The following is a 27,178-nucleotide window of genomic DNA, read 5'->3' on the forward strand; positions in this document are numbered from 1 at the left end:
ATACAATGTGATTTTCTGGATTTTTGTTTTAGATTTTGTTTTGTTTTAGATAAAAATTACAGACCTCTACATGCTTTGTAAGTAGGAAAACCTGCAAAATCGTCAGTGTATCAAATACTTGTTCTCCCCACTGTATATGAAAACGTGAGCTGTTTACCATCCGGTCGTTATAATATCTATTTTATTTATTTCCACCACACCCAGCACTGGGTGAATGTAAGAGATGAATACCAGGCTTTGGCTGTGAGTTTCATTGTTGGTGCCAATATTGTGTACCAGTCCAGCCTATTTGGTCTCTAGTTACTGCTGTATAGTATCCAATTAATACAAATATATCTGGCTGGTCCACCTGTTGTGTGTATGTGTGTGTGTGTGCGTGCTTCTGTGTGGGCAATAACATCGTTCGGTGAGCTTTAACAACGCATGGTTATGTCATGTCATGTGCACTGTCTAAAAACAAAATGGCGCCTTCTAGTCTTCTAGCAGTTAACAAACTTGATAAAAAGACACAGTCATATGGGTAAGAACAGTCCTTTACTTTGTCTGTTGAGAACCCTACCACCTTCAATAAAAGAAGTAAGACATCAAACGATTTACACAAAGTACTACTGTCATTTCCAGCAGTAGGGTGCGTCAACAATCTACAGGTGAAAATGAAAAAAATTGACATGTCATCATCAAGTTGCTTTATAATATATTGAAACGGGAATGTTACGAAAATATGTCCAAGTAACCCTAAAAAGCCACGGATATCATATCTATATATTCATATCATAATTAATTATATAAAACAATCTACACAAAAATAGAGCAAATATTTACAGAACAGAGAAAACAATACTATTTACAACAGCCAAAACATTTTCTTTTAAGATTAACAACGAGCAATAGCTCTCTCTCTCTCTCTCTCTCTCTCTATCTCTCTATCTCTCTCTCTCTCTCAAAATATATATATATATATATATATATATATATATATATATATATATATATTAGATACTGTATAGCAACACATAGGTTGCTGTGGTGAAATAGGTGGGACCAGGAAGTGACAATTGACAACACAAACTATCACAAAGCAGCCATCTGCAGCAGCTGTTCTTTGAACTGTTGAGCGTGGTGTGAGAGATCTGTGACTTTGTCCACCATGTCCTGCACGGCGGCTGTGTTGGGGTAGTGCAGCGCGGCCGTCTTGGTAGCTCCCACCACTGTCTTCAACAGGTCACACAGCACGTTGCTGGAGTTCATCACCCGGTTGGCCACTTCGGGTGTGGCTGCCTGCCTGGACAAGGTGTCCCCGATGAACACCAGTTTGTGGGCGCTGAGGATGACGAACTTGCTGTGCGCCACGAAGATGCGCGGCGGCTGGCCGGCGCCCACGCAGCCGAAGAAAGCGTCCACGGCATTGAGCAACGTGACAAAGTGCAGCTGGCACTGCTCCGCATAGAAGCCCAGCAGCTGACGGTCCCGCCCACACAGCTGGGCCCCGCCTCCTGCCAAGGAAGGGGAGGGAGAGGAGGAGGAGTCTGATGGGGAGGAGGAGGGGCCTGTCGGATGCTGGTGGGAGATCCACTGTGTGATGTCATTCTCCACCGGTTTGATCACCTCTTGCTCCAACTGCTTGAACTGGTTAATCTGTGAAGGTGAAAGAGTAAAGTCTGATTCATATTTTTGTTTCCATTTCTCAATTCTCTTAAATGTACACAACTAGATAAACTGTGTGGTATTATAGAGACAGACATCTCTCATATAAACAATAAACATGATGAAAATACATCCTACATATCAATTTCATCATATTAGTAGAAGTCTACATGGAATTCTCATTCTTTTTCCATAGAGAGCATAACATAATTGGTGCAGGATTACAGGAGTGAAAAGGTGAATCTCCTGTTTTTCATTTTTAGCAGACGCTCTTATCCAGAGCGACTTACAGTTAGTGAGTGCATACATTATTTTTATTTGTCATACTGGCCCCCCGTGGGAATCGAACCCACAACCCTGGCATTGCAAACACCATGCTCTACCAACTGAGCTACATCCCTGCCGGCCGTTCCCTCCCCTACCCTGGATGACAATTGTGCACCGCCCCATGGGTCTCCCGGTCGCTTACAACAGGCCTTAGACCACTGCGCCACTCGGGAGGGTATACATACTGTTCTATGCTAGTATGTTTGACTGCTCTGTCAGAGTGGGCCAGATGTGTTCTCCTGGCTCTGCTCTATTCTAGGAGGTAGGCACTGTCTCTGAACCCATGCTCGAAAGGTCACCCACTGTGAGTGTTTGAATAATATTGTATGTTCGATCAATTATGTGAACAGTATGACAAGTCTTTTTGAGAGTGGATACATTTCTCTGCCCACATCTTTCAGCTTTATAGAAAACCAATGTGGCAGAGCTACCATTTTGTTGTTTTTCAAATTGAGGAGTGGGCCTTTAACACTGTAAATGTAATGTATAGAAAAAATACTAAGACATGAATATGCATGACTAAGTATGGTGGCCCAGACTGGCCAAAAGAGGAGAGAAGGCTTTACCTGTTCCTGTCCCAGCTGCACCTTGCTCTGCTTAATGATGTTCTCTTTCTCCAGGAGCTCCTTCTGCTGCCGCTCAAAGTCCTCTTTTCCCTGAGGAGAAACAAGAGTGTGACTGAGGAGAAGACCAACCAAGGCAGCAGATTCAAACAGCAGAGGGTAGGTACACGTGTAATTCAAAATGCATAATTTTAATTAAACCTGTGCTACTATTCCTGTGCTGTCCCCCATAGGAGAACCCTTTTTGGTTCCAGGTAGGAACCTTTTTGGTTCCAGGTATAACTCTTTTGGGTTCCATGTAGAACCCTCTGTGGAAAGGGTCCTACATGAAACCCAAAAAGGTTCTACCTGGAATCAAAAGGGTTCCACTTGGAACCAAAAAGGGTTCTCCTATGGGGGACAGCCGAAGAACCCTTTTAGGTTGTAGATAGCACCTATTTTTCTAAGAGTGTACTATTAATGCAGCTAGCATGCTCAACACCACCTGATCAGCGTTTCCCTCAAAGGTTAAATATTGTGTCAACACACCTAAGACACTGTATAGGAATGTAGTGATTGACATCTAAGCTCTCACGCATAGATCAGGAATTATATGGTGATGTGAGGGGCTAACATTTTACCTAGCTACCGTTTGTCTTACCTAGCTACCTTAAATTGAATGCTCGACTGTATGTCACTCTGGATAAGTGTCTGCTTAATGACCAACGTTTTATGTACAGTAAATGTAACATCTGTGTGGTATGTCAGACTAGAATCAGAGTCAGAGTGAAACATACCTGCAGATGAACGTAGTCATAGTCCTCCATCCAGCTCTTCACACATTTCTCACTATTGTTCATGTTGCCTTTGTCTTGGTTGGAGGGCACAGGAAAGGGCTTGGTCTGGCCTCCGTAGTTGTCGCTGTCTGAGGACGGGGAGGTGAGAGGGTGGATGATGGCCTCCTCCGGTGTGCTCCCCCTGGGGTAGGAGGACCCTTCCATGGTTGGCGCCCGCCTGAAGAGCAGCTCGGCGTTACCCCCCACGGAGGAGGCCAGCTGTTTGGCGTCATCGGGCACTGTCCTGGACACCATGACGAAGCGGTCCAGGTTGTCACTCTTGATCTGGTGCTTGGTGCTGCTGGAGGTCGCCAGGGCATTGAGGGCCCAGCCGCAGTTTTCCAGGCTCTGGTAGGTCTGCAGGATAATCTGCTGGGAGTCCTCCAGCCTTCCCAGCTGCCTCCTCAGCTTACTGTGCAGGCTGGGGTCCGACAGGGCCGTGGCGTTGGCCACAGCACCCCTGCCGAACACCACAAAGTCCGCCAGGGCTGCCCGCACCCTGTCCAGCACGGTGCGCACCTCGTTGGTGTGGCGCTCCATGAAGGGGTAAGTCCTCCAGTGGGAGGAGGAGGCCAGGGTCTGCAGGGCCCCCACTGAGGCCTCCACGGCCTTCTGCAGGCGGCACAGCCTCTGGACTGCCTGGTCCACATTCAGGGCCAGCCGGCCCTCAGCGCTGGAGACCGTGGAGGTGGAGGTGGAGGAGGTGGACATGGAGCTGCGTGTGGAGCCCGTGCTGGAGATGGACAGGCGGTTCACCCCGTCTGTCACGTCCCCCAGAGCAGGGGGGATGTCATATACGCCCTGGCCCTTCCCCCTGTCCCTGTCCCTCTCCTGGGGGGTTGAGCGGTGCTGGGAGGGGGGCTGCTGCATCCCCCTGGGGATATCATACAGATCGCCACGAGGCCCGGCCCCTGAGAGCTGGTGGGCGGGGGGCGGCACGTCGTAGATGCCTTCGTTGTCGCTGGCAACAGGGCGTTGGAGGTGGTGGGGGCCGATTGGTTCGGAGCTGGGGGGAAAGTCATAGTTGGACTGGGGGGACGGGAAGGGGGAGGGTTTGGTGAGGGCGGGCGGGGGTACGTCGTAGATGCCCTCCTGATGGTTGTGTTGTTTGAGAGGCTGGGGGAAATCGTAGTTCCCCTCCTGGAGGGCTGGGGTGTTCCGGCAGGGAGGCACAGAGTACACCTGTAGGGACAAGACAAGCATTTGGTTGAGTGCCTCATAGACTACAATAAGGAGTGGAGTAGACAGTGCATCAACCAACTTGCAACAATGAGTCATAGCTACAGAAATACAGCTTACCCATATCAATAACAAGCAAGCTTTGCACCACATGATTTCAGTTAGATATTGAGGAACTGACAGAACTGTTTCGGTTTATACTATATTTGCAAACCTCAATGCTCAGCCTCCTATTCCTTCCCCATAACTAAAAGCATAAGCAATAAACATCTGGCATTGTCCAGTGTGGAATATGGATTATGATGTAAATGGCACGTAGCGTGAAAGCGGAGCTGGATAAATAAAAAGAGTGGGCTGTAAGTGATTTCAGTCAGCCTTGAAATCTGTTCCTCTCTGCGAGACGGCCCGACCCCAAACTGTAATTAGGAGCCACGCAAATAACGGGTTCCCACATATTTCACGTTATTACAAACAAACTGATGGCCCTAAGCCTTGGCTGGGTCTGGAACACTGGATCCAGGGTGTAATGTAAGATGGCCCAGTCTGCATCCCAAATGACACCCTATTCTCTACAAAGTGCACTACTTTTGACCAGAGCCCTATGGGGCATGGATAAAAGTAGTGCACTATATAGGGAATAGGGTGCCATTTGGGACATATCCCCAGAGACGTAATAATTTAGTCCTTGACTTTCCCTGCTGGAGTGTTAACAGACAGAGAGAACGCTACTCAGCGAGTTTTGCTCGAACACTATTGGCAGGCAACGCTTTCATTTAGGGAACCGCGAAAATGTCATAAATACGATAATTTGACATATTATTCATTTATTACCAAGCAATTAAGAGGGATACTAAGGCCTGTATCAATAAACAAATAGTAACATTTTCCGGACCAAAACGGCTACAGCTTCCTTGTGACTTTATTAGAATGTAGAATGACCAGGCTATAAACCTTATATATGCGGTCTCAGTGTGGGTAGTGTTTCTCTGTGTAGTTTGAGTGGTCTCAGACATACCCTTTGCATAGAGGGAGGGATATCATAAACCCCTTGTGTCCAGGAGTCCATCTGAGTGGATTGGGGAACATCATAGACTCCTCCTTGGGAGGGAGAATTGTGATGTTGTCCAGGATAAGGCGATCCCATAATTTTCCCAGGAGGAATGTCATACACCTGGAAAACACAGTGACATTCCCAAATCAGGATACCATAGATTACATTAAATGGCAGAATTAGCGAAGTAAAATACTGAGGCTGTGTCTGAAATGGCTCCCTGTTCCTTATATAGTGCACTACTTTTGGCCAAGACCCTGGCCAAAAATAGTGTACTCCATAGGTAATAGGGAGCCATATCAGACACAGCCTCAGTGTTTCATACAAAGTAGCTAACTGCATAGGGAATAGGGTGCCATTTTAGATTTTCCCTGATAGATTTACATAAGGATTGCTATGTTATGTGTAGAAGTAGAGACACTGACCCCCTGTGGTCTCATGGGAGGAACGTCATAGAGGTCCTGTTGGTTGTGCTGACCAGGGCTGTAGGCGTACGACTGTCCCACTCGTGTTGGGGTCACCACCTGTCCACACCAGGGGTACACACAAGAATCAACACTATAAGGACCTCTGTCTTGACAACTGGTTCATGACAGTTCCACAACAATGATAGTCTTACAAATTACACACAGTACATTCACCTCATGCGTCCTATGACTTGTTACTGCAGGCCCTGAGTCATTCTGACTAAACCTGCATATCTCTCTCTCGTAGCTCACATAGCTGGGTTGTATTCATTAGCGCACAATGGAACGGCAAGTGAAAACCAGGGCCCTGGTCAAAAGTAGTGCACTATATAGGTCAATAGGGTGCCATTTGAGACGTATCCTCTGTTCCTCAGTCAGTCCTCATGGCGGTAATTATGTCTCAGAACAAATCAGTTCTGACAACCTATGGGCCCTGGTCAAAAGTAGTGCACTATATAGGGAATGGGATGCTATTTGGGATACAGCCACGGAACCATGAAGTAGGGGACTGAGCTGTCATGAGGTGTGGTGCTGCGAGAGAACAGACGTCCCAGAAACGTGGGTGTCACTTTGGCTCCTCAGGAGAAGGGAGGCGAGAAAGAAAGGAAAATACAAAAAAAATGGGAAAATGCAAAGACAGCTTTTTCCTCCCTTTCCATCACTTTTTCACTCGTAAGTGACCCATTCCTCCACCTCTCTCTTTCCCGTAAGTGTTAATCACCCTCCCCATCTTTCTTTCTCCCTCTTTGTCCCTTCTCTATTCTTCCCCTCTATATCCCAGCATTCCAAGCTCCAGACCTCCTCGCTGCGTCAGACAGGCAGAAGAATGTACGGAATGCTCTTCTCCCTTCCTTGTATCCCGCTACCCCCTCCTCTCTCTCCCTGTCCCTTTCCCCCCCTCCATAGACACACCACCATCACCACACTGGAACACGCAGGGTTCACTGACAGGGCTGGAAAATGGGAAACATACGTATGGCTTCCTGTTCTAAAGCCAGAACGACTCCAGGGCGGTAGCGAGAGGCTGCTTCCCAAATAGAACCCTACTTCATAGGGCTCTGGTTAAAAGTAGTGCACTATATATTGGGAAAAGGGTGCCATTTGGAATGCACATACAGACTACACTGAGATCTCTATGGTCTCTTCTTTAGTCCCTGTGAAGCCATCCTAATACCTCCTCTTTTTGAGAAGTAATGAGCTGAATGATGGCATCCATAACCCAAGCATTAGACCCCATCCATCCACCAGACTAAGATTAATGTCTCAGTGGATATAGAAAGAAAGAGAGAGAGAAAGAAAGAGAGAAATAGAGAGAGAGAAATAAAGAGAGATACCGAGAGAGAGAAAGAAAGAAAGAGAGATACAGAGAGAGACAGAGAGAGAGAAAGAAAGAGATACAGAGAGAGAGAGAAAGAAAGAAAAACATACAGAGAGAGAAAGAAAGAAAGAGAGAGAGCGAGAAAAAAGAGATACAGAGAGCGAAATAAAGAGAGAGATACAGAGAGAGAAAGAAAGAGAGAAATAAAGAGAGATACCGAGAGAGAGAAAGAAAGAAAGAGAGATACAGAGAGAGAGAGAGAAAGAAAGAAAGAGAGATACAGATAGAGGGATGTTGGAGATAGATATGAAAAGACACAGATGGTAGAGAGTGGAGTGTAAAGAGAAAATGTGTGTAGAGAGGAATGCGTTTCAACCCAGAGCCTGAGTGAAGACTGCTATAGAAGAACACCAACGGTGGGGCCATATGGTTCTCATCTAGTCCCATCTGTAAATACCCTCCCTGTGTGATTTAAGGTGCTCATTGTTGGCATTCCTGTCCATACATACATCACCCTGTAGGACCTATAGACTAAACATTTACTCACTACAGGTTAGTGTGAGTCAACCAAGCTATGACTGACTGAAATAAGCCATGATACTATTATTAAGACTAGGCATGGGAACAAAAAGCCCTGCTACATTCTATTCTTCTCACGCACACACGTGTTTCTTTGGTTGGGTACAAGCTCCCAGGCATGTGTAACCAGACACACCAGCATAGCTTCCCTTTACCCAACGACAAAGGAAAGTCCTGGACTAAAAGGTCCTTGTTGCTTTCTCTGTAGTTCCTATACTCCCTGTGGTGTGGCTTTGTGTGGGAAAGTTGCAGCGAATGTGCATTGCACAAAAGGAGATCTCTGTTTTGGAGTTACCCTCTCTCACACTCAGTCCACAGAGATGGCTGCTCATTTATTTCCCATCTTCACCCACTGTTTACCCAGCAGGATTTGCTGCTGCGGCGGGCTCGGCCGGGGTACTTGGCGCTCCTAATGGTGGTTGGGTAAATATTGACCTGACCGGTTCCTTTACGGGGGTGGGCGGGCGGACGGCGGCATCAGAGAATATAGAGTCTTGGTGGGTGAGTGCTGATGACATCATACAGTATATGCCAGGGGACTGCGTAAACACTCATTCCCACTCAGGTGACAGGGGATGTGTCCCAAATGGCATCCTATTCCCTATACAGTACACTGCTTTTGACCAGAGCCCATAGGGAATAGGGTTCAGTTTGGGATGCAGACAGGCTCTTTAGGTGGATTCCATCATGGACGAGTCATACAGGACTGTGGGTGACTACAGAAGGATCAGGTTCAAAATGGTGTCCTCTGGACCCCAAGGTGCTGCCTGCATTGTGGAGATCATACTGGGTTGTTCTGAGTGACTCATTGTTCTTTCAGCACATACCACATTAACTTTAATGTGCTGACAGATTCTAGTTGGGGCAGGTTGTTTTTCCCCCCGCATATGATTTCAATGGTAATCATTGTGTCATGTTGCCAACAATGACCTCATGGGTTTGATAAATGCATACATAGCCTAGTATTTGAAGTAGATTTAAAATGTCATTGTCAACTGTTCACTACGACTTTATGACCTCTATAAGTTAACCATGCGTTGTGATGACAGTGCTGCTTCAGCCCTGAAAGAAAGCTAGTTTGAGTGTGAATGTTTGTGTAGGTTTGTTTGTGTGTGTGGATGCTGGAAGGTGTGAGCGTAGGTGCAGAAAGGTGCACTAGGTTGTCATTTCACACCTTTTCATTGCTCATTCACACGCTGATGACTTGATGACATGTATCAACGATCCCATCAGGCCTGTCAGTGGTGGCCAGATCACCCTAATGGTGACAATGATGTTGCCAGGCAGCCATTGACCCCTGTTAGAACTGGATGGATGGTGATTCCATCCATCTATCCTTTCCATCCATCCATTCCCCCTTATATCTCCATCCTTGTCCTGACAACACCACTGTGCCCTTACCCACTCCTTTACTGTGCTGACACAGTAAAGCCACCATTCTCTCATATAACTGAGTGGTCCTCTGTAGCTCAGCTGGTAGAGCATGGCACTTGTAACGCCAGGGTAGTGGGTTCGATCCCCGGGACCACCCATACGTAAAAATAATAAAATAATGTATGCACGCATGACTGTAAGTCGCTTTGGATAAAAGTGTCTGCTAAATGGCATATTATTAACTTTCCCTCCTTCATCCTCCCCCATCCCTCCTTCCCGCTTTCATCTTCCTTCATCCTCCCCCAATTCTCCTTCATCCCCCCCCAATTCTCCTTCATCCCTCCCCATCCCTCCTTCATCCCCCATCTACTCATTAGCAACAGTCAACACAATGCTGTTGTTTCAGCTTTCAGTCACTGAGGGTGGGCAGGAGCCACACAGGGAACCACTCAAGGATACATGTCAGTACCAAGGAAATTCAATCCGATGCCACCCAATACACATTATTCATGAGATGACTAATAGCGTGTAGGAGAGTGGTGTTAGTGATGTTATTCTTCAGAACTGTCACTCAAAAGGGAAGGGGGGGTGGCAGAGTTCCTATAATAGCCTTTTAAGAGGGCACATTTTACATTTTAGATTTAGCAGACGCTCTTATCCAGAGCGACTTACATGAGCAATTAGGGTTAAGTGCCTTGCTTAAGGGCACATCGACAGATTTTTCACCTAGTCGGCTCGGGGATTAGAACCAGCGACCTTTCGGTTACTGGCACAACGCTCTTACCCACTAAGCTACCTGCCGCCTTGGCACCTTGGTTTACAGAGGGCACCTGCGCTGCTGAATCATGGGCTACGTCCCAAATGACACCCTATTCCCTACATAGTACCCTGCTCAAAAGTAGTGCACTACATAGGGAATAGGGTACCATTTGGGACACTACCCTTGTCCTCTTGGTTTCAAGGGGGTTTCAAGGGGGCACCTGCGGTTGCTGAATCACAGTCGTATAGCTTTACAGTGTTATTATAGGTTATTTCTCATCAACGTTCACTTCAGCTGAACACCAATGTTCCCTTCCACAGCTCGGAACAACGGTGGCCTATATAACATGGCAAACTAATTAATGCAGGTAATTAAGTGGCCAATCCCACGAGGCCTCGATCAGCCGTCTCCATGTGACCATGTGGCCAAAGCCAAGTAAAGATTGGGCATTACCAGGGACGTTAAAAGAGCACTCACACGCACTTACGCACACACGCACACTGATTACATCGCTAATAAGGATAATATTTTATTCCCTCTGATCAAAGACCTTGTTAATCTCAAGATGGGCGGAGATTTAATGTGAATATACTAATAGGGGTTGTTTTAATGATGCCACGGCCATTTTCTGTTTACTTTCCAGGAATGTATTCATTATTAAGATGTCCTTCTTGATTTGTGAGAAAGTGAAAAAGCAGGGAGAGGGGAGATGTAGAATGTGACCTACTAGCTGTCCCCTGTCAGCATAGATTTTAAACAGGGGAAAATGTAAGTTACCTTTCAGACAAGCATTTCCTGTCCTCCCTCCATTCTTTCCCTCCACTTTCTTACTCCTTTGCACTGCAGAAATAGCTTCTTTTTTTTTTATCTGAACTTTTCTGGAAGGATCTCTCTCTCTCTATCTCTATCTCTATCTCTATCTCTCTCTATCTCTGTTGGTGTACGGAGGAAGGACGGGGCCAATGCCTTTTGATACAATGGGTCAAATCGCACAGGCCAGTGATTCGTCACCATGGCGACAATAGAGAGCAGACAAGTGTCTAAAGGAGTGGAGCGCCACAGGAAGGAATAATTCATTTCCCCCACATGATTAGAGGGAGAAAATACAGCTGTGTCCCAAATGGCACCCTATTCCATATATAATGCACTACATTTGATCAGGGCCAATAGGGCTCTGGTCAAAAGTAGTCAAACAATGTCTTGCAAACCTCACAAACAAGCCATTTATTGGAGCTTAACCTGGTTACCTCAAAGAGAAAAATCTTATCAAGGTAGACGCTCTTCACTCTAACGGCCAACTCAGTTACCCAAGCAGTTCACTTCCTCAACCCTCTGTGACTTGTGGGAGTTTATTAACTCAGTCACCCTGTATTTCTTACTGTTTCCTCATGCTATGACCACAGTCCTTATCAGTGAATGATAGGATCTCTACATGGGTATATGACAGAGACAGGAAGTGGCCATAGAAGGAGCTAGCCTTGTCTTGCTGAGGCAGGATGTGAGGAAGAGAAGGCTGGTAGGAGTAGATAAGAGGCTCGGCGGGGCCTTTGAACACAGAGAGAGAAACAGACGCACCTTTGAGAATCAGAAGAACCAGGGCCAGTGACTGACGATAAACTGCAGTCTAACACCAGTGTGACAAAGGGTGGTGCAAGGCAGCTCCTGGCATCTGTGTGAGGGGCTCTTTGTGTGGCCGAGAGCCCCAGAGATGGCTCCCACCAAACGGCCAGCTTTGGGCCAACACTGGGGCCTTGAATGGGGCAGCTGTGGTTGGGGTGCTTTAGCTCACCCTCTCTGAAGGGTTACACAAGGACAGACAGCCAGGGCCGCAGCATCAAACTGAGCAGCCTGAAAGAGCTAGCTAGAGCCAATGCCAAACCTCAGTGTGCATTTATATACCAAAGCCCTACGTCACATGAATAGAAAATAACCAGTCAACAATCTGGAATTTCACTGCGGGGTTGGCATGTTATATAAAGGAAAGATGCCAAGAGACAACAAAAAATACTATTTACATATACATATTCATATTCTTATATAAAGTACAGTTAAATTAGATCTTTAGAAAGAGGAGAGGCGCTGTGATACAAGATGTTTTTTTTAATCCGTTTTTTAAAGCTAACCTTGTTTTTTGACTATGTAACAATGCTGGGTCCTTTCACAGCTGTAACATGTCGACACATGGTGGCTTTGGTGGGATATGAGAGGGGATTCTCAGTATAGGAGGCTGTCTGCCTCAATGCCCATAATCATTTGACTCCTTGGAAGGAGGAAGTGTGTGTGTGAATGTGTGTGTGTGCGTGCGTGTGTGTGTGCTTGGGAACCAGGAAATCCCCCTAACCTCCCTTTTAACCAGAACACCACACCTGAACAGCCCGTAATACAGTAACCACTCAGCCAGTCAACAGCAGAGCTGGCCTGCCTCTTACTTCATCAACCTAGACCAGCGCTACGTCCCAAATGGTACCCTATTCCCTAAGGGCCCTGGTCAAAAGTCGTGCACTATAAAGGGGATAGGGTTAAATTTGGGCCTAGCACAGCTCTGTGTTGGCAAATCAGTGAGTCACTCAGAACTCAGTGGAAAACAACACAGCCCTGTCAGTCTGGACTCCACAGAGCACACAGAGGCATCCATTGCGGCTTTCTTTAATGGCCAGTATTCAGGAACACAGCTGAAATCTGCAGTGGCACCACTTTGCTAAACACAGATTTAACTTTTAGACGTCGACACAGACTCAATTTAATCTCAAACAAGGTGATTATTCATTGTAGAGTGTAGACACGAGGCACATTCATATAGACTAATTTAATTGACCTTTTCACCAAAGCCTTAATTCCGTTCCCTTAGTAAAACTCCCTATCAGTGAGAGAGGAGTGATCGTGATGGTAGGACTGGTCTGTAAGTGTGATTATGATTATGGCTACTCTATCCTACGTAGTGCACTACTTTTGACCAGAGCTCTATGGGCCCTGGTCAAAAGTAGTACACTATATAGTGAATAGGGTGCTCTTTCAGACGGAGACTGCGTGTTTGCACAGTACAGGTGGGATTGATTGACAGGCCTTTCTGTTCTGAGCTAGTGTCTCTGTTCTCGGAGTCTCTCTCTCAGCCCCCTGGTGCCTCCTGATTGGCTGACTGGTTTATCGCAGCTCCGTTCCTGGCCTGTGAATCACACACCTTAGTCAGGCTCCGAATGTGCGTCCCAAATGGCACCCTATTCCCTATATAGTGCAGTACTTTTGACCATGGGCCCTGGTCAAAAGTAGTGCACTATAAATGGAATAGGGTGCCATTTGGGACGCATAGCTAAGCTCCAGGCGCCTGCTCCCTATTTACCCCACAAACACACACCTTAGTTGGGTAAAGTCTCTGTTAACTCAAGCCTTCCTGTTGAAAATACCCCCGGATAGAAGAAATACCACCAGATTATAATTAATTTCTCTCTCCTAAGGGGATGGAATAGAGTGTCTTATCCAGTCAAGCTTTTGAATAAACAAGAAAATATATATTTATTTTACATAACTTCCAGTGATGTACAGTGGCTTGCAAAAGTATTCACCCCCCTTGGCATTTTTCCTATTTTGTTGCTTACAACCTGGAATTAAAATGGATTTTTTGGGGGTATGTATCATTTGATTTACACAACATGCCTACCACTTTGAAGATGCAAAATAAAAAATGTTGTGACACAAACAAGAAATAAGACAAAAAAACCGAAAACTTGAGCGTGCATAACTATTCACCCCCCGAAAGTCAATACTTTGTAGAGCCATCTTTTGCAGCAATTACAGCTGCAAGTATATTGGGGTATGTCTCTATAAGCTTGGCACATCTAGCCACTGGGAGTTTTGCCCATTCTTCAAGGCAAAACTGCTCCAGCTCCTTCAAGTTGGATGGATTCCGCTGGTGTACAGCAATCTTTAAGTCATACCACAGATTCTCAATTGGATTGAGGTCTGGGCTTTGACTAGGCCATTCCAAGACATTTAAATGTTTCCCCTTAAACCACTCGAGTGTTGCTTCAGCAGTATGCTTAAAGTCATTGTCCTGCTGGAAGGTGAACCTCCGTCCCAGTCTCAAATCTCTGGAAGACTGAAACAGGTTTCCCTCAAGACTTTCCCTGTATTTAGCGCCATCCATCATTCCTTCAATTCTGACCAGTTTCCCAGTCCCTGCCGATGAAAAACATCCCCACAGCATAATGCTGCCACCACCATGCTTCACTGTGGGGATGGTGTTCTCGGGGTGATGAGAGGTGTTGGGTTTGTGCCAGACATAGCGTTTCCCTTGATGGCCAAAAAGCTCAATTTTAGTCTCATCTGACCAGAGTACCTTCTTCCATATGTTTGGGGAGTCTCCCACATGGCTTTTGGCGAACACCAAACGTGTTTGCTTATTTGTTTCTTTAAGCAATGGCTTTTTTCTGGCCACTCTTCTGTAAAGCCCAGCTCTGTGGAGTGTACGGCTTAAAGTGGTCCTATGGACAGATACTCCAATCTCCGCTGTGGAGCTTTGCAGCTCCTTCAGGGTTATCTTTGGTCTCTTTGTTGCCTCTCTGATTAATGCCCTCCTTGCCTGGTCCATGAGTTTTGGTGGGCGGCCCTCTCTTGGCAGGTTTGTTGTGGTGCCATATTCTTTCAATTTTTTAATAATGGATTTAATGGTGCTCCGTGGGATGTTCAACGTTTTTGATATTTTTTTATAACCCAACCCTGATCTGTACTTCTCCACAACTTTGTCCCTGACCTGTTTGGAGAGCTCCTTGGTCTTCATGGTGCCGCTTGCTTGGTGGTGCCCCTTGCTTAGTGGTGTTGCAGACTCTGGGGCTTTTCAGAACAGGTGTATATGTACTGAGATCATGTGACAGATCATGTGACACTTAGATTGCACACAGGTGGACTTTATTTAACTAATTATGTGACTTCTGAAGGTAATTGGTGCACCAGATCTTATTTAGGGGCTTCATAGCAAAGGGGGTGAATACATATGCACGCACCACTTTTCCATTATTAATTTTTTAGAATTTTTTGAAACAAGTTATTTTTTTCATTTCACTTCACAAATGTTGACTATTTTGTGTATGTCCATACATGAAATCCAAATAAAAATCCATTTAAATTACAGGTTGTAATGCAACAAAATAGGAAAAATGGCAAGTGGGATGAATACTTTTGCAAGGCACTGTACCTCCGCCACTCCCTTTCCATTGACTTCCATATGTTGTAATTATTTTTCTGTCCCTGGCTAAAACACAATGTGAAACTTCTTGGAAACTACCTCAGAGAAACAGCCAGATACAGTGCATTCGGAAAGTATTCAGACCCCTCAACCTTTTCCACATTTTGTTACGTTACAGCCTTATTCTAAAATGGATTAAATAAATAAAAATCCTCATCAATCTACACACAATACCCCATAACGACAAAGCGAAAACAGGTTTTTAGAAATGTTTGCAAATTATATATATATATAAAAATGTATTTACATAAGTATTCAGACCCTTTTCTATGACACTCGAAATTGAGCTCAGGTGTATCCTGTTTCCATTGATCATGCTTGAGATGTTTCTACAACTTGATTGGAGTCCACTTGTGGTAAATTCAATTGATTGGACATGATTTGAAAAGGCACAGACTTGTATATATAAGGTCCCACAGTTGACGGTGCATGTCAGAGCAAAAACCAAGCCATGAGGTCGAAGGAATTGTCCGTAGAGCTCCGAGACAGGATTGTGTCGATGCACAGATCTGGGGAAGGGTACCAAAAACATTCTGCAGCATTGAAGGTCCCCAAGAACACAGTGGCCCCCATCATTCTTAGCTTGAGAGGATCTGCAGAGAAGAATAGGAAAAACTCCCCAAATACAGGTGTGCCAAGCTTGTAGCGTCATACCCAAGAAGACTCGAGGCTGTAATCACTGCCAAAGGTGCTTCAACAAAGTACTAAGTAAAGGGTCTGAATACTTATGTAAATGTGATATTTCCGTTTTTTATTTTCAAACATTTGCAAAAATGTCTAAAAACCTGTTTTTGCTTTGTCATTATGGGGTATTGTGTGTAGAATGATGAGGGGAAAAAACTATTTGATCCAATTTAGAATAAGGCTGTAACGTAACAAAAGGTGGAAAATGTCAAGGGGTCTGAATACTTTCCGAATGCCCTGTATGTATTTATGTGCTTTTATTTATATACTGTAGCGTATAGGTTATTACACTACAGAAATACACAGGCTATACTGTACCGCATGGAACATAAATAGACATATAGACGACTGATGAATCCATTTGCACTGGGCTTGGTTGTTGTCTGTGACCTGAGTATCGTATTTGAGTGCAGAGACCTAAGTACAGGCAGCTGGTGCTGCACTGTTTGCTTTTCCATGAGTTGTGCCCCTGTTCAGTGCCCTGCTGTAGCTTCCCTGGCCCTACACACAGCTCGCCAACACACAAATAAGCCAAATGGGAGTCTCGCTCTCTCTATGCATAAAAACACTGACCTGTTCTGTGGTGAACTAACATCAGGGCACACCCTGTCCACATTTCATTTCACATTGCAGCCCTGCAATCCCTCTGGCCTGTGACTGTGTCTTTGTAATGACTCTCATAAGACTGGTCTGTGGCCAGTGGCGTGGCAGTAGCCTCACAAGGCAGGAGAACAGAACAGCCCATGGTTTAAACTGGAGTAGTAACTCGGTCTCTCTCTCTCTCCCCCCCAACCCTCTGTCTCTCCAGGTCTCTTACCTTGCTGGGGGTGTTGTCTGCAGCCAGGGCGCTCCTCTGTGGGGGGACCTGGTACACATCCTGCCCTGGAGGCACCTGGTAGATGCCCTGCTGACCCGGGCTCTGGGAGGGCGGCACCTGGTACAGCCCCTGGGACGACAACATGCACCCCTGCTGCTGGTAGGCTGAGCCCGTATGTGACGATTGGGTGGGCGACGATTGGGCGGCCGGGGACTGGGCGTCGAACATGGGACCAATCAGCAGCTTGAGGCGGTTGCCGGGGGCGATGCCCTGGCGTCCATGCAGCGAGCATAGCCACCAGCCCTCCAGGCCGCCCGTGTTCTGCTCGATGATCGTTAGGATGTCTCCCTTCCGGAAGGCCAGCTCCTCTGGGGACTCTGGGACATTGTCGTACAATGCCTTGGCCATCAGGTTCTACAGAGAGAAGAGAGAAGAGAGGAAGTCAGTCTTCATTGAGCAACATACAGTTTATAGTCTTTTGGCCTGCCACTGCTTAAAGAAAAAGACTGTAGGTTGGACTATATGCTAGTCTACAGTGAGCATTGAGCAACATACAGATGAGTTTATAGCCTAGTTGTAGCCCGTCACTGTTTTTAGCAACACGTCATAGGGCTAGAGCACATGTACTGAACATTACCTTAAGCCTAATGCTATCTAACACATGTAACATGATGGTCTTCTAGTTCCCAAACCTTTTCACTCGGGCCGCCCTTACAACATTGGGGAACATCCCGCACCCCAATCCCAATGCAGTTTTAACACACATTTTCTTGCAGTTCTATACATGTCTAATGTGTATTCATATGATATTTGAGTGACTAAAAAATTACAACAATATATATGGGCTAAAAAAACTAAATAAAAAAACGTTAGCTGACATGGGCTAGTTGATCTGGACATTTCTGACAAGTTATAAATAGCTCTCTAAGGTATGCAATGACTAACATGACGAGGAACTGATGATGCACTACCCTATTTCTAAATTGCACCTTGTGCATTCTACTATTACAACATTCTACTATTACAACTTAGGGAGCATGCCCCACAGTTTGGGAACCACTGTTCTAATCCATGGGGTTGTTATCTAAAGTAAGTCCTAGGGTGAACTGTCACAACTGTGCAATGTGCAACTTGCAATTACCACGCAAAATTCTATAAGCGCCCATGCCAGATGTCTTTTTGACTGATTTGAACTTGATAGGATTTTCTCAGTCTTTGCTGTGTGTGCTCCAGGGCACGGTTACCCAACCGGTTGGTTGGTGTGCAGTGGTTAAGGATAATGGTTCCCAACCACAGCACTTGAGATACGAAACCCCTAGGGGATGCCACTATTGTGTCTATAGGGGACAGGAACTTAGCCCAAATTGCCTTGGTAAAAACATCCATCTGAGTAAACCGACATGTAGTGCAAAATAAATACATCATATAGATATCCTCTGTGCTAGCAAAGCCACTGCAGGGCATTACTATAATATAATATTATTATCTCAACATACTCTTATCATCACATCTCAACCAGAGATAAACTGCCACAGAGCGACTGTCAGGAATGAGGTCACTGTGTAACACACGTCCACCAGACTTACTGTTAATTTTATTTCAGTCAGTGTGCTTTACATAGTGTGCTTCTGCGTTTCACTCGCTACGACACCAGAGAACACTGAGCTGGGTTGGGCATAAAATCTGACACAAAATCTGATACAGTACAACACCATTCACTGCAGTAACAAACAACTCGTTCTACAGAGCAATGAATAGAACACAAACACATATAGACAGTTTTCAGGAAACACTGTCTTTATATGCTGTTCCTGCATATAGCCTCTCATTTGAGAATTCAGGCTAAGCCCCCTCTCTCTCACACACTCTTTTTTTCTCTCGCCCTCTCAAGCACACGTTATCGGACCGCTTGCTCTGTCACTCAGGAAGCCTTCCTCTCAGCCTGACCGTTCCCCGACCGCTCCCCGACCGTTCCTCGACCGCTCCCTGACCGTTCCTCGACCGTTCCATGGCCTTTTCCTTTTTCCCACCCACTCTGATTCACAGGGTTCCCATGTGAACCTTTACTAGACCGGTGGAATCGTTATCTCTTACTGGGCGTCTGGCTTCACTAACCATTGTGTCAGTGCTCTGTCAGAGCCACCAACACCCACTGCACCGTGCACTCTCTGCACAATTACAGACCACAATTACCCCCCACCACCCGGCTGCTTGCCTGCACGCCTGAAGCTCGCTTCTACTTGACCCCAAAGGTCACGGCATGCTGCTGGCCAATGGGAGAGGATCTGCTGGGATCTGTTCTTGTTCATTGATAATCTGATGATGAACGTATTAGTCATACTGTTTTAGGAGTAGGAGGAAGAAAAATGCTGATTATTTTGAGTTGAACTGCCTTGTTAACCCCTGATACGAATATAGACATCTATATCCATCCAATCTCATTTATGGATGAAGGTTTGGTCAATTGCTGAGACAACAGTTCTATAAGTAAATCCTCTGCTATAGTGGTGTTCACGCTGCATTTCAATATTTAGTGGGTGTGGAAGACTGGAGAGGTGTCATTAGTCACTGCCACAGCAGACATGATAACATCATCATCCTTTGCAGACTGTTGATCTTCTACTAATTACACAGATTATTGCTATCATCTGCCAACACAAATGACCAGAAAGTTCATTTTAGCACAAACACAAACATCCACACACACAGTGAGAGAGCTTTGCTCAGCTTTCAGAGTGTGAAAATAAGAGCAGTAAGACACTGATGAAAAACGCTAAACTAACACTTCCAAAAAACAATGGATAGAGAACTTTTGATGGTGAGGAAATACAACACATGTTCAGTGCGGCCCTTTGGTGCAAAGTTTGACACCCCTGCCCTAGTGTCAACTGCTCAGCCTCACACACATTGAAAACACACTCACACCTCTGTTCTTTGCAGGTCTGAAGCACCAAGGGACTTACCCTGACATGACATGCTTTAAACTTATTTTCAATAGTTTTTGGCCTACTATTTCATCTGAACAAGTGATCCCTTATATGAGTGATTCCATAAACCTCAATCTGTTCAAAACACTTGATCTAGATACAGTCTCTCCCTGCTGTTTGATGAAGGTAAGAGGTCTTGATGAAGGTCTTGATGAAGATAAGAGGTCTTGATGAAGGTAAGAGGTGAATAATCTCAAAGGTTAGACTTCTTAGGAGGTCTGACAACTGGTTCAGTGAGCGTGTGGAGAAATGCTGTGACAAACACTAGGCCTAACTAACTAACACACATCAACTGTTGGGGTCCCTGGAACACAGAGAACATGGTGAAACATACAGACACACACACACACTCACACAAATTCACACTACTACTACTGATCTGTAATTGGAGCAGGTGTGACTGACCAATCAGCGCATGTGTACATATATCCCTGGTATAAACATTGGTTAGTCATAACGAGGTGACTCAGCTGGCTGCTGACTGGTGATCCTCCAGTAAACACGTGTTTGCCATTTGTCAGAGGGCTGGGAGGACCCGGCTCTTAGGCTGCGACGTAGCCTTACTCTACTGATGAGAACCAATGGGCTTACTGGCACTTGGTAGTTATCTTTAAACTAGCTGTTAAGTAGCTTGGTGAGAGAGGCATTCCACCGCCTCTCACCACACCAACCATGACCAAGGGCTTTCTGGTCTTTATCTTACCTAACGTCCCTAATGGCATGATAACACAGGGTGACCAAGGCTTACTAGAGTTGGCGAGAGACAATGACTCACCTAGGTTTCCCACCAGGTATCTACAACAAACATTCTTCAGTGTGTTGACTGTGACTGTGTTCGTTGCTTGGCAGGTGGCTTCATCACAAACTGATAACAATAGTTACTATCCAGCACCAGTACTTAGATACGAGTTTTAAGATACGAAGTAAACACACACAGAAACAGTTTGTGTGTCTAGAGACACGTACGCTAATAACTGAAGGGAAAGAAAACCCTGATACACACACGACCTAGTTGGAGATGTGCCTCACGTTTCTCTGTCCTTGGCTAGTTATATCTGGCTAGTGATATTTAGCCTTGGCCTCATGCTGTTGTCAGTAGAAAGTGTGGAATAGTGCTGCGTAGCGCTATCCAGACCCACACCTGGAGGCTGGAGCACACACACACACACACATATCTAGCTGTCTAGTCCCCTTTCATTCCCCTTAACTTAGACCTAACACTTTTCCATCCATGACTCACACACTTCTATATCAACAGGGGTATTTTTCACCGGTGTGTCTCGCCAAAGCACAAATAACAGTTCTCTCATTTGAGTGTGGGAACACGTATACTGAGTTGCTGACCAACCAAAAATAAAAAGCCCTTACGTAACGTTACCACTGAACGGGGCCCCAGCTTCCCTCCCAGTCAATAAGTGTTCAGGAAGGGCTCACTGGGTGGTTCTGGCTCTGCTTCCAGAGTACACATCAACCTAATGAAGGTGGCTTTGGGTATATGAGCTCACAAATACGACAGTCCAAATTCCCCCTCTGCCGCAGCCAACTTCACCACCACGACCACACCGCAGCACAGCACAGATCTGTGTCCCAGGGCAATGGGAAGGAGGGAGTCGTAAATACCAGTTGGACCATTCACGTGCTTTCGAACTCATTGAGAAACACCAGAATGGCTAATGGCCAACATGCTGTGTCAACCATAAACTAAAAGTGCAGCTATCATACTTGTAAACAAATTATAGTGTTCAAAAACCATATTAATAGATAGCTTTTTATAAATAATGTTTTGTTGTTGCATTTAACTACTGGAAATGCTCTTATCGAGGTAATTTCCTTAGTAGGTGATGTCAGAGGTCAGCATGTGAGAGAAGTCGGAGCTCAGGGATGATAGACGAGTTTCCCACTAGCAATTACCAGTTGGAGGGGAATTCAAGTGGATTTTTCCCAGTCGTATGTGGTATATACCAACTTCCCACTTAGTTATGAACGCAGGGTTAGCTGCATTTAAAGAGACAATGATTTAAACCTCTCCCAAGTCCCAACAACGAGTGCCACCCCCCCACAAAAAAAAGTGGTAGGCTCCAACTGTGAGAACACCACGATGTTCCCATAAAGTGCAGATGCGGTACCCCAACCCCAGCAATGGGCTGCTAGTGTGAAAATTAGGGCCATCCCACTGTAACACATGCCCCCGGGGGTGATGGTGGCACATACTGCATAAGAACGGGTGAACCAGCACATCTCATTTGGCCTCATTACCATAGGTAAATATAGAAAATAATTATAGTAATGACGGTAATGAGGACCTGATGACTATGAACGGCCTGTTCCTCTGAGTGTAGCCTGCTGCTGAGGCTGAGGGTGAGAGCCAGTTCAAGGCTGTGTCCCAAATGGCACCCCCTTCCCTATATAGTGCACTACTTTTGACCAGGGCACATAGGGTTCTGGTCAAAAGTAATGCACTATACAGGGAATAGGGTGCCATTTGGGACGCAGGGCGAATAAATGGGCCGTGTGAAGGGTTCTAGGTAAAACAGACTCATGGGACTGGAAGGAAGTTCAGAGATCAGGGTACATGGTAATTTCTTCATTTGGACTGATCCTAGAGCACACTGCTGACCCTCTGATTACTAAGGCTGTTTAAACGCGAGCCAATGTGCTTGTAATAACATAATTACACAGGGAGACTGGGTAAAACCTCACATCCTGAGATTCTCAGATTCTCTCAATACCAGTAAGGCCTATACCACGTCACAACTTAGACTTTTCCATTTTTATTGTAGCCTACAAACCGTACCAGTCTGTATGTAGGCATTACCAACCATCTATCATGGCATGCCAAGTTTCCTTTCCCCTTGCATTAGTGCATTAGTGTATGATGCCACGTGTACAGTACAGTAGTGAATCAATACTACAGTCCAGTTACAGACTACAGTACAGTAGTGAATCAATACTACAGTCCAGTTACAGACTACAGTACAGTAGTGAATCAATACTACTGTCCAGTTACAGACTACAGTACAGTAGTGAATCAATACTACAGTCCAGTTACAGACTACAGTACAGTAGTGAATCAATACTACAGTCCAGTTACAGACTACAGTACAGTAGTGAATCAATACTACAGTCCAGTTACAGACTACAGTACAGTAGTGAATCAATACTACAGTCCAGTTACAGACTACAGTACAGTAGTGAATCAATACTACAGTCCAGTTACAGACTACAGTACAGTAGTGAATCAATACTACAGTCCAGTTACAGACTACAGTGCAGTAGTGAATCAATACTACAGTCCGGTTACAGACTACAGTGCAGTAGTGAATCAATACTACAGTCCAGTTACAGACTACAGTACAGTAGTGAATCAATACTACAGTCCAGTTACAGACTACAGTACAGTAGTGAATCAATACTACAGTCCAGTTACAGACTACAGTACAGTAGTGAATCAATACTACAGTCCAGTTACAGACTACAGTACAGACGCCCTTCCCCTATCTGACCTAAATAACTTGTATGTATATGTCAACTGATATGTATGTATACAAGCATGAAATTGCTAGATGTGACTGTAGGCCTATGGTATAGGTATCTCTGTCAGTACAGGACCTTTTGTATTTCTATATTTATTTTAAATGTATGTAGCTCTGTCCTTGAGCTGTTCTTGTCTATTGTTGTTCTGTATTATGTCATGTTTCATGTTTTGTGTGGACCCCAGGAAGCGTAGCTGCTGCTTTCACAACAACTAATGGGGATCCTAATAAAAATACAATAACAAAACGCATAGTTCAGACGTCGAATTTATGACGAGTCGAACTAAATAGAAATTAAGAGCGGGCTGGCACGGTTACGAGCTTTGCTTTGCGTACTGATTGGTTTCATACAACTGCTCTCAACACTGCAGCAGACTTCCTCATTGGTTTTGTGTCGAATTCAGGCATAACAGCGACCTCTCACAGAAGTCCTCCACCTGCGAATCCGAGTCCATGATTGTACTGCTGTTGTAGGAGTGGTAGCAAAGCAACCTTTATTTGCATGCAATTAACATACATTAATATGCATTGCCATTTCTCCTGACAGTGTAAGAACTGCTCTGGCACGCTCCATGAAAAGGCGTACATTACCCACACCGCGCCGAAAGAGCGGCAGAGTCTGCCGAACTATCGTCAAAAGTCTGACGAGGTGTACTTAATAGTTTCAGATGATACTTTATCCCCAAAGACAAAGTGAAGTATTTTTTAGTTCAGTGTGGCGATAGAGTGGTGTTTGAACAAACAGTATTGAGATAATCCATAAATGACACACTCCAGGCTGAATCTAGCATCTCTGTCAAACTAAGACAATAGTCTATGGGAGGTGGGTACAGCCACAGTCATGGTACTGAACTAGCAAGCTAAAGGGAAACAGATTAACCACAGCCAAACAAACCATGTTCTGTTAAATCATGATTTGAGGGACTCCAGCCCGAATATAGATGTCACACACCAACTTCCTCCACTCATCTGTGATTCACTCTATTCCACCACACAAAGGGCCATGACACCTAGAGATACTATCACTGAGATCCCCACCACACCACCCCCACATATAACAGTCAGTCACATCATGGCAACTGTACCTTCAACAGGATATGCCATGTTGTGTCTAACTGCAATGCATGCTGGGACAAACCACACGCCCTACATTTCACCTTGATATTTGGGCATGATGTCTTCTAGCACCAAACTGAAGTCCTCAGTTTATACAGCCTCTGTGGGTCAAGTTTCAGAAGAGATGTTGGTCTATCCAATTTTAGTCTTCCATGAGATCATTTCACATATCAAAGGTCAAATCTACTATTGTTGATAGAACCCTTCCAATTTGCTGTATCAGGTATTTCACATCACCAACTTCCACCAAACTAATGTTCAACCAAGACAGACATAAAAGTCCAGATGAAAGCTGTAGGTTGTGGGCAGGGCCAGAATGACAAGTAAAACAACATCTAAAGACCTTCACTGACCCAAATCACAGAGTACAGTCAGACTGCCTATTACGTAAAACAAACGTCTTCCAGAGCCTTAGGCCAGCCCTCAGTTAATTAGTGTTCGGTTTTATTGTCATATTGAGGTAACTTGATGTCCACCGCTCTCCTCTCTATTTCCTCCCATCTCCTCCTTTAACCTGCAGCAGTACTGAGGGATCTACTGCTGTCAGACAAGGCCACCTTGCGAAGTCATCTCACGACAACACCAGCTGCCCTGCTCTCTCTCTGTCTGGACACGTAGTCAAAAGACACCCTCTACTACAGAAAACAAGATAAGATAGTTAAACTGGAGTATATTCTTTCATATGTATCGAGTGGCCTTCTCCGGAAGGACTTAGCCTAGTAGTATATTGTGTAATGCAGTCCTTGACATAATTGCAAGTCATGCCAGAACTATTTCTACTCTCAACTAATGTTACAGTATTCATGGGTTCAACGATAGGTCTCAGCTCTGGAGAGGGAGGGGGTTCTATTGAGAGGAATGGGGGGTGTAGTAGGATTATGTCTCCCTGTTACCCTTGGAGACATAATCCTTCAAAGCTATTGGCTAAGACGTACGATACGTTTATGGTATCTCTACAGGACCACATTTCATGGCTTTACATAGAAAGCTATAGATTCACTTCACACTGTCTGATCAATTTCACACTTCTCAAAGGGGTCACAAAAATATAAAACGTCCTCCTCCGCCATAAACGGCCCAGAGCATTTACTCTGTGACAAAACAAGATATTTGCTCGTTTGCCAAGTTAAACCAGTAGAAATTATGCAAACAATTAATTTGATAGAACCCAAAATCTATCTGCAATATTAAAACTGTATAAAAGGCATTGTTGTGTTGTGAAAGCTGAGATTGAAGAATGCCAGCAGCATGGGGACTACTTGGCTGGACCCCCGTGTTCACAGCTGACAAGGTCCTTGTAGTTTGACATCAGGACAGAGTCACAAATGGCTCCCTGTTCCCTATATAGTGCACTACTTTTGACCAGGGCCCATTTTCACAAAGTGTCTCAGAGTAGGAGTACTGATCTAGGATCAGTTTTGCCTTGTAAGTCATAATTAATAAGAGCGGGGACCTTATCCTAGATCAGCACTCCTACATGGCGGCGCTTTGTGAATATGGGCCCTGGGCCTATAGGGCTCTGGTCAAAAGTAGTGCACTATAGAGGGAATAAGGAGCCATTTGGGACACACCAAAATGGCTGTCCAATCTCCACAGGGATGAACTAAGCTGACAGGGGCCTAGCTAGCTAGACTACCTCTGAAACGATCACCCTGTGAAATGCCTGGCATTCTTAAGGGAGGGGGGGCAAAACGTATTTACGCCGATGGTTAATCATGGAAAAGATTGGTCTTGTATTGTGGCTTATGTAAGACAGGGAACTCTAGGGCGCCGCAGCCCATAATGCAGTCTGCCTCTCCCCGCTGGCTGTTCAAATGGTAATGCTCGGTCCAGGGTGCGAGGACACAGAAGGGGGTGGGAACCTTTGTCCATTCATAGCAGGGGAATTTGCTCTTCACACTCACAGTGGAAAATGTTGACGGGGGTGGAGTGGGGTCAACGAGAGGGAGAATCCTCAAATAGGTCCAGAGAGATGTAGAGTCTCAGTGCACACACACATGCATATAAACACACTCTCTCTCAAATGTTTCCCAAAGTTTCCACCACCTTATGAAAACAAAATAGCTAGTCTGTTGTGTGGGGTCTTATATTGTAAGGACAGAGAATACTTTTTTATTGATAGTAAGAACATTGAGATACATCGCTGCATGGTCGTGCCTGCATAACAATGTCTTTGTAATTACAAGGGAACTGGACTCCCTCAGTAAAAGGTTGATTTGTGGGAGAAAGGCCTTGTCCGACAGTAAAGTACTGTATGGTTCACCGGTGGCTGAAATCTGCTCCATGAATATACACCGTTCTTCTACTGGAGAATACAAATGCCTGTGTGGAGAAGTGCTCTTTCTGCACAATGCCACACACACACACACCACACACACACCACACACACTGAAAAGACTGTGAACTCTTGGTATGCCCCCTGGCAGGGGACAACCCTCGTAGCCGAAGAGGGGGCACCTTGAAACAATCAAGTGCATCTTTTAACTAACCTTTCCTCCATGAACAATTGCACATTCCTCCAGAATGTTTGTTCTCATAGGAAGCTCCTTGACCCAACCACCCCACCCCACCCCACCCCCATCCCTCTATACACCCAACTCTATTTACCCTCCCTCCGCCTCCGCCTCCCCACTTCCTATTTCTTTCATTTTCTTTCCCTTTCAATATTAGAACCCCCCCCTCTCCCTCCTCAATCACTCTCTCGCAGAACAATGTCTGCTCTGCG

General features: G+C 45.3%; 1 protein-coding gene across 3 annotated transcripts in view; it reads right to left on the reverse strand.

Annotated features, from left to right (window-relative positions):
- Positions 1-515: 515 nt before the first annotated feature.
- The window catches only part of LOC121571870 (enhancer of filamentation 1-like), a 34,371-nt gene continuing 7,708 nt past the window's right edge, over positions 516-27,178 (reverse strand). The window contains exons 2-7 of one of the 3 annotated variants that reach the window (XM_041883635.2): positions 16,818-17,231; positions 6,005-6,103; positions 5,544-5,699; positions 3,311-4,531; positions 2,538-2,627; positions 516-1,635 (exon numbers count right to left, since the gene is read on the reverse strand). In XM_041883635.2, coding sequence (XP_041739569.2) covers positions 1,072-1,635; positions 2,538-2,627; positions 3,311-4,531; positions 5,544-5,699; positions 6,005-6,103; positions 16,818-17,231 — 2,544 coding nt within the window. In that variant the 3' untranslated portion in view covers positions 516-1,071. The remainder of the gene's footprint in view (positions 1,636-2,537; positions 2,628-3,310; positions 4,532-5,543; positions 5,700-6,004; positions 6,104-16,817; positions 17,232-27,178) is intronic. The other 2 variants (XM_041883636.2, XM_041883637.2) reach the window with 2 other exon arrangements.

This window comes from Coregonus clupeaformis, chromosome 8 (assembly GCF_020615455.1).
Source record: "Coregonus clupeaformis isolate EN_2021a chromosome 8, ASM2061545v1, whole genome shotgun sequence".
Taxonomy (NCBI): Eukaryota; Metazoa; Chordata; class Actinopteri; order Salmoniformes; family Salmonidae; genus Coregonus; species Coregonus clupeaformis.